Raw genomic sequence first — 12,117 nt, forward strand, 5'->3', positions numbered from 1 at the left:
GTGCCCTGCCCTGCAGCTCCCCAGCACCATCCCTGCACGTCCCACACGAAGCCCTGCCCCATCCAGGATCTCTGCAAAGGAAGGGTGGAGCGGGTTCCTCACCTCCTGTCTGCGGCCGCAGGAGATAGCACATCCTGAATGCGCTCCGCCTGCTGCTGCCCCTTTTCCTCCTTCCCACAGAGCCCCTGCGGAAAAGGAGGTGCCTCAGCTCCCATGGAGACAGCCACGATGGAGGGAGATACAAGGGACAGCTGAGCAGATACTGCAACCAGCACAGAGCCACAGGACCTCCCTGGAGATGGCCTTGGCTTCCTACGAGTCCCTCCGGACTCCTACAGCTGCTCCTGCCATACCATTCCCATTTCCAGATGGGAAAACGTTTGTGTGTGCACACGTGAGAGCTTCTGAGGAAATACCTGTGGAGGCATCTCAGTCAAAGTTAGAACACTGTGTGCATGTATTTATTTATTATAAAACAGTGAGAGGACTTGTATACTTCACCACATAGCTGTGTGCACCCATGCCCCTGCAGCACACACAGCGTGGTGAGAAAATCACACCCCGCAGCAGTGTAGCCTGGGCTGACTGTGGCAAAGAAAAGCCTTGTTCATACAATTCACTGAAGTCAGAAAAGCTCCATTTAAATATGAACAAAACCTAACACACAGGTCCACTGTACTTAAGTCAAGGAATTACTTTTCTCTAACCTTGGAGACACGGATATAGCTTGTATCTCCTCCAACAGATGTATTCGTCCACTACTCAGTAGCGTTTCACTTCACTTAAGTAAAAGCATCATATGCAAGAGAAACAATAATGATATAAAGCAAAGACCTCTCACTATGCCAGGTCCATTCCATACCCAAAGCCCAAAGGTTTCCTTCTTCAAAGGAATAAATAGGACAGTATTTGTTAAGGTTTAAGCCACGGTAACATTTTTAAGGTGCTTCCTCCCAATAGCTTTCAACATTGTTCAATCTGCAGACCTATAAAAAGAGCCCACAACTATGCAATGGAGCAGGACAGACAAACAAAACCTCCCTGCCAGAAGACTTGCTCTTCTATTTACCTTTAACAGAACATATAGAAAGCAATAGGTCTCACAGAGCCACAAAGACCAGGGTGACAACATTCAGCATTGCAACTATGGGAACTACTGCAGCATGCACTAAGCTCTGCTCACAGCTCCCAAGGAATTCAACGGGAGGTCGGCTGTGCCTCAGAGGTTAGCCATCTTCTCCTGTAACCTACAACATCAAACTCAAACTGCTTTGATAGAAATCTCTACTGAGGAGCTCCAACACAAACCTCTGAGGAATTAAGGCACCCACTCCAGCAAACCTTCACAATCCCAAGCAGACATATGGAACACGCCCAGCTAACCAGCAGAGTTAAATTTTTCACGAATTAATACTGAAACTCATAGATTTTTAACGCACAGCCCACAACATCTGCAAGAATTGAAATACAAAACCTTCTCAAAAGGTAACACCGAATGCTGATGACAAACAAAGCCAGGCTGTGCCCTGCTGCAGCCACCACCAGTGCTCTGCAGAGCAGTCCCAGTGCAGAGCAATCCCAGTGCACAGCACTCCCAGTGTATCCTGGCCCAGCTGTCCACAGATACAACTGGAGTAACTCTGTCAGAGGCTCCTGGGGAGGAGGGGTAGTACTGGGAAAGGGACAGTATTTATGAAAGAACTGAAGACTTTATGCTGCTGTCTAGAACTTACAGTTACATTTGTACCACCCATTCCCTGGGGGAAATGACATACAATACAAACAGGCCTAGTTGTTCAATTATTCAAGTATTAAGAGATTCACAGAAAGGCATCTGAGAAACATAACATTTTAATAGATGAAATAAATACTCCAGTACATGCAAGATAAAAACTGACATTGGAAAAAAATTAAAAATCACTTTTGTTATAGTGTAATTTTGTTTGTTTGTTTAAACACTCACAGTAGCTTTTCCCCCAGTTTGGAAATCAACACATGGAAAACATAATCACAACCTCCAGTCCTTCCACTCCTACACACCAAATGCACTTCTAACCTAACACTTGATGCAAAATAAAAAAAGTCATACAAAACAAAACCAAACAAAATAGTAGCTACATCCATCATCTACGTGTTGTTGGGTTTTTTCATTTCTTTAAATGAATAAGAACTGAGGTAACCTTTTTCCTGCACAACCGAACAGCAAAATTTAGAAGGGAAATTTCGGAAGACAAGACAAGACAAACTTTAAAAACCGCACCCAGCGCGATTAAAGCTCTTTTTTTTTTTTCTCCTTTTTCTAAGATACCCCCACCTCCCCAAATATAAAAAACTTTGAAACAGTTTTACCATTTGTGTGAAGACCTTGTTGAATAAAGGAAAATTTATCTGCGGATACTTAAAGTAAAATATAAAGAAGCCCAAACTGGCTACCCTTATTAGTACATATAGTTTGAATATGTTCTGCTTCTTCACCACATGAAATCAGAGGATTGGGCTCATCCAAGCAAATTCTTTGGTATACAAAAAAGGGGCGAGGAGGTGGGGTATTATTTTCCTTTAGCAATGACTGGGATCTAAACAGAAGATGTGGGGGTTAATTCACAGAATTAGAGTTCACTGGCGGTAAAGTCCTGGGTGAAGATCTTTCTCTTAGTGCCTGAGATAGCAGGTTGCAACCATCCGAGACGGCGCAAGCTGAGTTCCTCAACCTTTCCCTGTAATCGCTCATTTTGGTGCTACTTTCGGGGTGTTGGGCTATATCCCTGAGGCATTGGGTCAGGAGCACACAAGCAGATACCACACTCATGGCTCCTCCTAGGATGGCAGTTTGCACAGCTTTGCCCTCTGGATTAATGGTGGCAGCTTTACCCAAAAACTGGGGCTCAGTGGCAAAGCCCACCAGAGCATAGACAGACTGCACCAAAGGTCCACTGAACAAGACGCACCGATTCCTGGTCAGCTCGCTGGGTGAGGTCTTCACCTCCTTGACACAGGCCAAGAGGGCAGAGGCGCTGGTGCTCATACATTTGACACTGAGTTTGAACTGCTCCTTAGCAAATTTATCCTTGGATTTCTCACTGGCCAGCACGCAGGCGTCTGTCAGGAATTTCAAGTTCTTGGACATGTTCTGAGAAACCTCCAGCAGGAGCTGAGGGCTCATATCTGCCAAAGGGGTGGTCTTCAAGACCCCGCAGCCGTGCTCCACCTCATGCCTACATCGGGTCACCTTGTAGCGATCCACCAAGCCAGGCATAGCAGGCTGGGCCCCCGGAGTCTCCACTGCAGCCAGGTAGGCAGCGTGGGCAGAGCACTCGGTCAGGGAGACCACCAGCTCCCCCATCTCCATCAGGCTTTCCCCCACCTCTCCAAAGCGTCCCATGTTGAGCTGGCTCTGGACGTCATGGGTCAAGATGGAGAGTCCTTTGGTCCTGGCAATGATCGTGTCCCTGCACTTCTCAAAGGACTCACCGAAGACAGACAGGCTCTCGGTGTTCACCGGCCTGGTCTCGCTCGACAGCAGAAGCAGATCGGCCACCAGTTGCATCTTGATCTTGCAGTGGTCGCAGATAGAGATGAGCTTCTTCCTCTGCAGGGAGCTGCTGCTGGGGATGCCGCCGCCGGAGACCTCGCTGCTGGACTTGCCGGAGCCACCGCTAGCCATAGCGCCGGGGGGGCACTCGCATGCCGCTCGCTACCCCGCTGCCGCCGCCTCCGCCGCCGCCCGAGCAGTCCCGACTGAGCCCGGCAGGATCGCTCTGCCTTTTCCGCAACATCATTCCATTAATCGCCGGGAGGCAAGAAAAGGCTCTGGGCGCCGGGGCTGCCGCTGCTGCGGGGACCGAGCTCGGCCGGGGCGCCCGCCCCGCTCCGGCGCCAGCCTCCGCTCCTACGGCGCTCCCGCGGCGGGGCGGCGCTCGCCGGGCGCCCCCGGGCACCGGTCTGGCATCCTTTAGCTAAAAAATATGTAATTTTTTTTCTTCCTTTCCTTTTCGCACGCTGGCTCCCCTCTCTTCCACCGCCTCGTCCGGCTTGCCGGCTGCGGGATCCTGCGCGAAGTTCCCTTTACCAGACGCAATACCTCAGGGACGCGCCGCCGCCGCGCGGAGTTGGGGCAGGGGCGCAGCCCTCCAAGTTGCTACCGCGCCCCCGGCGCCTCCGGTCGGGGAGCGCCCGCCGGGCGCAGCTCGCAGGGGCCGGAGGGGCGGCGGCTGCGCACCATGTGCCGCCCCCGGCGCCCGCCGCGGCCCCGGCTCGCAGGAAGCGCCGCGGAGGGTGTGGCCCGCCCGCCCCGCACGGCCCCGCCGCGCACCCGCGGGGAGCCGGCCCGGGAGGGGAGAGGGGCACGGCGGGGAGCCGGGACGCGGGGGACCGCGGGGGGAAGGAAAAAAAAAGAAGAAAGAGAGGAGGGGGGGAAAAAAAAAAAAAAGCTCCACCGGATCCGGGTGCTGGGGCGGGCGGGCGGATCCGTTCCCCTTCCTTTGCCGCTGCCTCACTCCTTCCTGCCGCGATCATTCACGCGGCCGCTGCGCGCTCTCTCCCCGCCGCCGCGGTCCATCCCCTGCGCCCCGGGCCCTCCTCGCCGGCTCCCGCGGTGGCCGCCGCCGCACCAACTTAGGCTCTTCCCGCAAACAAGGGTGGTGGCCGCGGGCTGCAGCCGCGGATGCTGCGACCCGCCCGGCCTTGCGCTCCTCCTGCCATCTTCCCCGGCTGAGCCGCCAACTCCCAGGGGAAAAAAAAAAAAAAAAAGAAAAAAAGAAAAAGAAAAAGAGGGAAAAAAAAGAGGGGGAGGAAATCTTCGTTTAAATTCCCTTTCTCAGGCTTTCAGACAAACTACTGGGAAGAGGCGGCTGCGACGGCGCTGCCAGCCAGACGCTGCACGGCTCTGGGGGAGCTCCCCCGCCCCGCTGCCTTTGCTGTAACCTCACTTGAGCCTATCGAAATCTTTTGTGCGGTGTCACCGCCCTTCGTTTAAATCCTGCCCTCCCCCCGCCGCCGCTCCGCGCCCGCTGCCGCTCGCTCCTCCCAGGCGGAGGGGGCAGCAGCGCCGGCACCGCCCGCCCGCCGCCGCCGCCGTGTCCCTGCCGCGCGGGGCTCCGGAGGGGCTCCGGGGATAAATAAACGACTGGGGGTGCCGGAGACAGAGGCCGGTAGCGGGAAGGTGAGGGGCAGCCGGAGAGCGGCCGCCGGGAGAGCACGGCCCGGGTGCGCGGCGGCGCATCGAGCGGTCGGATACCGGAGAGCGAGGAGCCGTCCCCGCCCCAGCGCCGGGGCAGAGGCGGCCCGGGTGCCGCTCCCCGCCCGGCCCCTGCCCCGGGCAGCCCGCCAGGTGAGTGCGGCGTTCCTCTCGGAGCTCCCGGCCCGCAGGGCAGCGCCCGTGTCGGGCTGTCCCGGTCCGGGCGGCAGAACCCGTTCCTGTGGCAGCCGGCCCCGGGTGACAGAGCCCGAGGCAGCGCGGCTCGGAGCGCGGGGCCCGCCGCTCCTCATCCCTGGGGGCTCCGGCCGCCCCAGGTCCGCTCACCGGGGTGCTGTAAACACGGGATGGGTGATTGCTGCAGCTTTATTTACACAGAAATAGTGCCCTCAGCTCTGGCCCTGACCCAGATTTTACACCAATGAAGACGAATTCGGTCTGTTGCTCTCCGGTTTCTGTCGCTCCTTTTGAACACTGGTTACTGTTAGACTTTAGCAGGGAAAATGTAAACCTACTGACACTGCTGTGTACTGAAAGCTCTACGAGGACTTTCGCTGATCTTCTTCCATTCTGCGGCACACCAAGAACTTTCTGAGACGATCCTTGTCAACAGCAAGATGTTACGCTCAGTAAACCTGAGGCACAGTCCTGTTGCACAGTATCTGCATAAACAATTCTGATTAATCAAAGTCCATGTTGAAACCACATCTTACATTTCTTACATATTTTGCTGTAGCTTAAGCTGAACCTAAATAATAACAACATTCTTTTGCTCCTTTCAATCTGAATTCTCTTTTTAAGTTAGCCTCCTAATTCTAGGCACTTGCAATGCATTTAGCAGGTTACAGAACTCCAGAAGTACATTTGTCCCAATTCACAGTTAACATCCTGCTACGTTCCTACTACTGCAGGGGTATAAGTGACCTTGAAATAAATGGAAATTGGACCAGACTCCTCACTTGCAGTTGCAGGTCAGATCCAATGATGTCATGGCACAAATAGAGCCCACCTAATGGATTTCATACATTTAAAGAGCTTCAGACAAGTTTATTTGCACATATTCTTAGCCATTAGCTTGAAGAACCTTTGGCCTTCTACTTGTAGAGCAGGATGTGAGCAGGATGAACACAGACATGAAAGTGGGGGGTTAATAGGATGTACGTGTTTGGGAGGTCGGGGAATCCCCTGCCATAAAGCCAGGCCTGAGGAAAGGTGCAGATACTGGTCTATGGGTGTGTCGAAAATAGGGCAGTTCTCCACCCATCCCTCCTCACAAAAACAGTGTGAGGGAAGTTCTGTTTACTTGAGTCAGATTATAGCAGTTTCAAGGAAGGTCATGATTTGGGCCTAAACAATTTTGGCTTACTGCCAGCAACTTGTTTTCAGAAGTATAAATAGGAATGACTTCAGAGTACTCTGAAAAATAAAGAATCAATGGGCAGAAGAAGCCAGCTGAACTGTATTTCAGAGTTATTTCCAGATATGTCCTTAAATGAGGTGAGATAGTATGCCACACAAGAAACTTCTCTCATAAATATTAACCTAGTTTATCTTTAATGAGGATTGACTACATTTAATTGGGGTTTGAAAGATTTCATTTTAGAAAACGTAGGTCTCATCTCTGGCTGGAAGAGGTGTTATGTGGCCTAATAATCTTTTCCATTTTTAGATGCTGCCGCCTGCCATGATGCTCTGTGTGATTTGCACCATTCCCCAAGGACAAAGCAGAGAGATCCTTGGTTTGGACAGGTCCTGCAGTGCCTCCTCCACCAGCCTTCCTCCACAGAAACCCAGCTGGGCCTTACCCGTGGCAGTTCCTGCAAGTTGACAGGGCCACCAAAGCTCTTAGTAACTGCTGCAATATAAAGCAAATATTTTTCTAGCTCTTTTAATCCATCCACAAGACTGATCCAGTGCTTATCTGCCTCAGTCTTAGCAAGGGGGAAAACTATTAATTTTTGTCCTGTAGGAAGTGTTGCATGGGGACAGTGTCCAAGGAAGTCTTGCCAAATGCCATTTCCTCTCACAGTAGCCGTGGGTGTTCAGCTTTTCTGCATATTAAATGCCTGGGGCAGAGTGACCTGGCTTTTGCTTTTTGAAAAAATAATGTAGAAAATACCACCTTCATTAGTCATTTTTAGCATGGAAGTGGCATTTCCTGGAGCAGCTCCCTGTTAGATCCTTCCTACAGACTGCAGGGTTGCTGCCTAAGTACGCCTGGCCTGGCTGGACTCACTCATAGTTTGTGTTCTCCATGAACATACAGTCTCGTTCTAAAAAGCAGCCTTGGAAATGGATTCTCTTGGGCTGGTACCCTGAGCAGAGCTGAGGGTCAGCAAGGTACATGCTTTAAATTGCCAGTACATGCATCTCTGGGATTTAGGAGGAAACTTGGACCCAGTGATGTTTGAGGTGCATATCTCCTTCATAAGTCTTCTGCACATCTCTTTCAAGGAGAATGTGTTCATACCCATTTATTTCATGGCTGCTAAGTGCAGAGGTGATCCACAGGACTTGGGCAGCTCACTGAATTGGTATAAAAACTTGGAAGACGTGAAAATCAGGTGGCCATGCTTGGCTTTAAAAAGATTTCACTGACAGAGTCTGAATGAAACAACTCTCCGGGGTTCAAACCAGCAGGCATTGTCAGATACAAGGGATTAAAAGGCTTCTTAATGTGGCTTAGTAGTGTACAGAAGATTGGCTTACTTGTATGAGCTCTTCTTTTGTCACATTGATCTTTATTTTGCATTGTGCTTAGTACAACAGAAACTGGAGGCTGAAGTCGTCTTTCCTGAATCATCTGACAGGACTTGGCCCTTTTATTGCTTAGTAAAATATTTTTTTGTGAAGGAGGAATTGATTTTTGCCAGTGTAGCCACTGTTGAGTAATAGCTGAAGAATACCAAGTTGTAATAATTTCATGAGCACTGTATGTGGCCAGGTCGGTCAGAGGAAGTTACTATACAGTGGGTTGTACTTTATATTACTTTCCTGTATAGATGTATCGATCTAACCTAATAGGGAGCTAGCTGATGAAGGAATAAAAGGCAATTCAGTGGTTCCCCTGTGTCAGCTCTATGTGACTAAACCCATGAGGTGGCAATTACAGGAATGATAGCTCCAGTTCTGAGGGATGCAGCTGGTTTGTCAGGCTGCAAACTAAAAATCATAGGAGGATAAAGTTGGCAAGGACTGATGGAAGAAATACTTTAACACCAAGGCAGACTTTGTAGAAGAGGCTGGAAGAAGCTGGGCCTTCCTCTCTGCAGCAGTGTAAGTCACAGTGTAAGAAGGAAGGGCAAGTGTGTTGACCAGCTTATTGTTCTTAAGATCTATTTTGTCTTAAATGTTTTGGTGCTGAGTAAGTGTTTTGTGGTCAGTACTTACAGCCATTACTTCATGAGAGACTAAAACCGTGAGGTCTGGATCTGTCTTGGGTCTGCAGAGGTAGCCATGGTTGATGCACTGGGGGTGCAACCTGAGAACTGGTCTGATTGCAGCCAAAAACACAGATCTGGAGGAACAGTTAACTGGGCACTTGAGACAGCAAAGTGCAAAGACAGTCACAAGTTTTGTTTCTTCTTTTGTCTATAAATAAATAGCTTTTAGAATAGTGCGTGGGCTTTCACATACAGGTTTAATTAACCTTGGTGTTCTGACATGATGGTTTGTGTTTGTTCTTTTTTTGATATGGCATAGTCAAAACCACAGTATCAAAGGTAAGAACAAATTTATTACATAGACACAATTAATGTAAATACCCCAGTTGTGGGATACTGGCCAGCTCCTGTTTCTCAACTGAAAGATAATACAGCAAAAGAGGTTTTTCTTTTATTGTCCTTTTATTCACCATTTATTGCACTGTTTTCACCACTTGCTGTACATAATCGATTGGTTGTCCCCTGCTGTTACCATGGATATTTAATACATCGACATGGAAAGGAGACACATTTTCATGAAAGGGAAAATGCAGCTACAAAACTCTTGCACTGAACGGACAGCTGTGCCATATTTTATGTGAACACAGCCAATAATGGCTTTTTGTTTCTTGTTCTTGCCTGCCAGCACAGCTACACACAGAGATATCCTGCCTGCACCTCGTGTCCATTCTCCCTCCCTGGAGCAGGTGAGAAAGGCCAGAGGCAGGTTTGTAGCTCAGTTGCCTTGAAACTCAGAAACACGTAACGGAAGAAGGGCAAATGCTGTTGGTTAGTGTGGTCCAGCACAAACAGGAATCCAAGACCCTCCCTTAGACTCTTACGTCTGGGTTTTCTTGAGATCAAAGGGGAACATGGTATTTTGAACAAAATGTGCAAGGGCCCACCCTTCCTGAATTGCACTTTTGGTGGTATGTTCTGTCCTGCAGCTGTAATGCTCTACAGGAGGGTTTGGGTTTTCCTCCTCCCTGCCCTCTTTTAATATGTATCATGAGAGAAATTTAATGGATGTTTTCACAGGAGTCTCTGATCCTACACTGCTCTCATTGTGCCTGTGTGTTCTGTGAGCAGGGCTGCTGATCATTAACAGTTTAAGCCTAGCACCTCTAATTCATCAGAAGTTCATGTAATGTATTACTTACATTAGATGTAGGTGCCAAAACTGACCTGTAAACCTAAAATGAAATTGGGACTACAAAATTAATTTCATTTAGATTGTGAAAATTAGACTATAAATGGAATTCCTGTGGGAACTGTGTAAATCTTCTTTGACATTGATTTAATGTAATTCTTTTCTTAATAGGCTAACTTTAAATTGTGTAACCAGTACATAGTCTTAACCAGCACAGATTTGTAGCAAATCTTGCAGTAAGATGAGTACTAACAGGAACATTCTGTGGTGTTTCTGGATTTAGAGATCACACTGTATAGCTTCAGTGCAGATGACTAGACAGTCAGGCATCATACCCCCTCCCCAACCCAGAGCAGATAGGTAATGACACAGAGCTGTCATGTCATCTCCATCCCATCAATAAATATTAATTTATAAAATGCACATGCACAGGATGACACAAATTCAGGGTGAAGATTTATTTTATGTTCAAAACTGAAGTCGGAATCTGAATTTCAAGGTTAGTACCTGAATCAGAATTTCATGTCCAAATCAAAGTAGTTAATCTCTAATCTGGGAAAAATTTGAATTAAAGACTTAATTTTTCAAACTGGATCCAGGAATTCAAGGTCTGACTAGCTCTGGAACAGAAATTTGCATTCTCTTAATTGATGGCAAGTAAGTGTGCTTGTTTTATGCATGAAATTAAATTGAGGACTGAAATTATTCTGAATCATTCAAATGTTCGTGCTCTAGATGACATCATATTCTGCTTGCTATGCTGCTTTTTTTCTTGGGATTTAGACATGTTCTTGTTGTTTTTAAAGATAACGTGTTCAGGTCTGATTCTTCAAGTTTTATTCTGCCTGTGAGTAAATTCAGAGGGTTGGATTAACACAGGCACTCTCTGTGCATGAGAGCTCGGGCATTAGCTTCTCTCTGCAGGGGAACATTTAAGGTGCTTGAGATAATTTGACCTATGAAAACAATAATTTTGAATGTTTCACTGCAAATAACTCCTAATATCCTGGCATTCTGTAAAATGTGTGACAGTGCTTTTAAACAGGGAAGAATATGCTGGATGCTGGGACATCTCAAAACTTGCTTGATTTTTCTGGGTCTCTTACTCAGCAAGTCTCCTGTACTGTTTAAAACAATATTGTCCTGGTCCTGCTCTAAGCGAGTAGGTGCAAAAGCAGTTCTAGTGCCTGTCAGGTTGTGTAAGAGTCAGATCTCAATCATTTTTGATACCCAAAATTACCACTGCAAGGCTGCCTTGCACAACACTTAATTCATCTGGGCCTCTATTAAACATCCTTTTGTGTCAGTAGAGTTCTTGAAATGAATTGATTCTTCAGACACAGTGAGTGCTGAGAGTAGGTAGCCTTTGCATGTTCATTCCCCCTTCTGCACGCTTAGGGCTGATCTTCTGTCTTAATTTCCTTCCAAGAAGTCAGGCACTGCCTTAATGAAGTCAAGTTCTTTGTTCTTTCTAAGGTTTCATTCCAAGAAATGTCAAAGAACAAGATTTAAGACTCTACTGTACTGTATTTGCAAAGAAAAGTAAAATGTGACAAATAGGAATCCACTTTAAAATAGAAAATTGCATACAAAACTCCACCACCAGCAAAGACTTGAGAGAGCTTTTGGAAGTTAAAAATTCACATTCTTCTCCCAACTCATAAGAAAGACTAAAGACTGGTATGGGAAATGCATTTTGCACAAATATAGCTCCAAAAATGGAAAAAAAAAAAAAAAAAGAATCTCAAAGTTCATTTACAGAAATTCAGAACATCCTGAATCCTCTCATATTACAGCTTGACCCAGCCCGACTCAATAGTGAAAACAGTTTACAAGGGAAGGTAGTTCTGGCTTTCTGATAAGGTATAACTTTATAATTAAAGGTACTACTAATAAAACTGGAGTGTTGCAGAAGCAAAAATGACAGTCACAGCTTTGACCTTCTCTGGCATGACTAGATGGGACGTTTAGCTACAAGGTAAAACATTTAACACCTTACTCTTGCAATCTACAATGAAAGTAGCCATCTATTATCAGATACAATCTGTACTGCAATCGTAATAGTGTTAGCTGCTACGACTATAGAAACTATGGAGAAATGTGACAACGCTTAAGCTATAAAAAGCATATTGGCATGATTCAGTAGATGCTCTGATCACAACACAATGTGCTCCAATAAAAAGAAAATGCAATTTAATGTGCCCCTGTGAGTGGTATGTGCTGCCTTGCATTTGTTTCTTGCATGGGAAAGAGGAACAGCAGAGAACAGGGGCTGAACAGGTGTTTGTCCTACAGCTGACCCCGCAAGCAGCAGACTTGAACAAATCTTCCCAGACGCAGAATTTTGCCTG

At 47.6% G+C, this 12,117-nt stretch overlaps 1 protein-coding gene across 1 annotated transcript; it reads right to left on the reverse strand.

Moving 5' to 3' along the window:
- Positions 1–1,835: 1,835 nt before the first annotated feature.
- TLNRD1 (talin rod domain containing 1) lies at positions 1,836–4,928 on the reverse strand. The gene has a single exon (XM_082290598.1). It carries the CDS (start codon positions 3,662–3,664, stop codon positions 2,597–2,599), a length of 1,068 nt encoding a protein of 355 aa, XP_082146724.1. The 5' UTR covers positions 3,665–4,928; the 3' UTR covers positions 1,836–2,596.
- Between the last annotated feature and the right edge of the window lie 7,189 nt (positions 4,929–12,117).

Source organism: Coloeus monedula, assembly GCF_965178545.1.
Source record: "Coloeus monedula genome assembly, chromosome: 14".
Classification (NCBI taxonomy): Eukaryota; Metazoa; Chordata; class Aves; order Passeriformes; family Corvidae; genus Coloeus; species Coloeus monedula.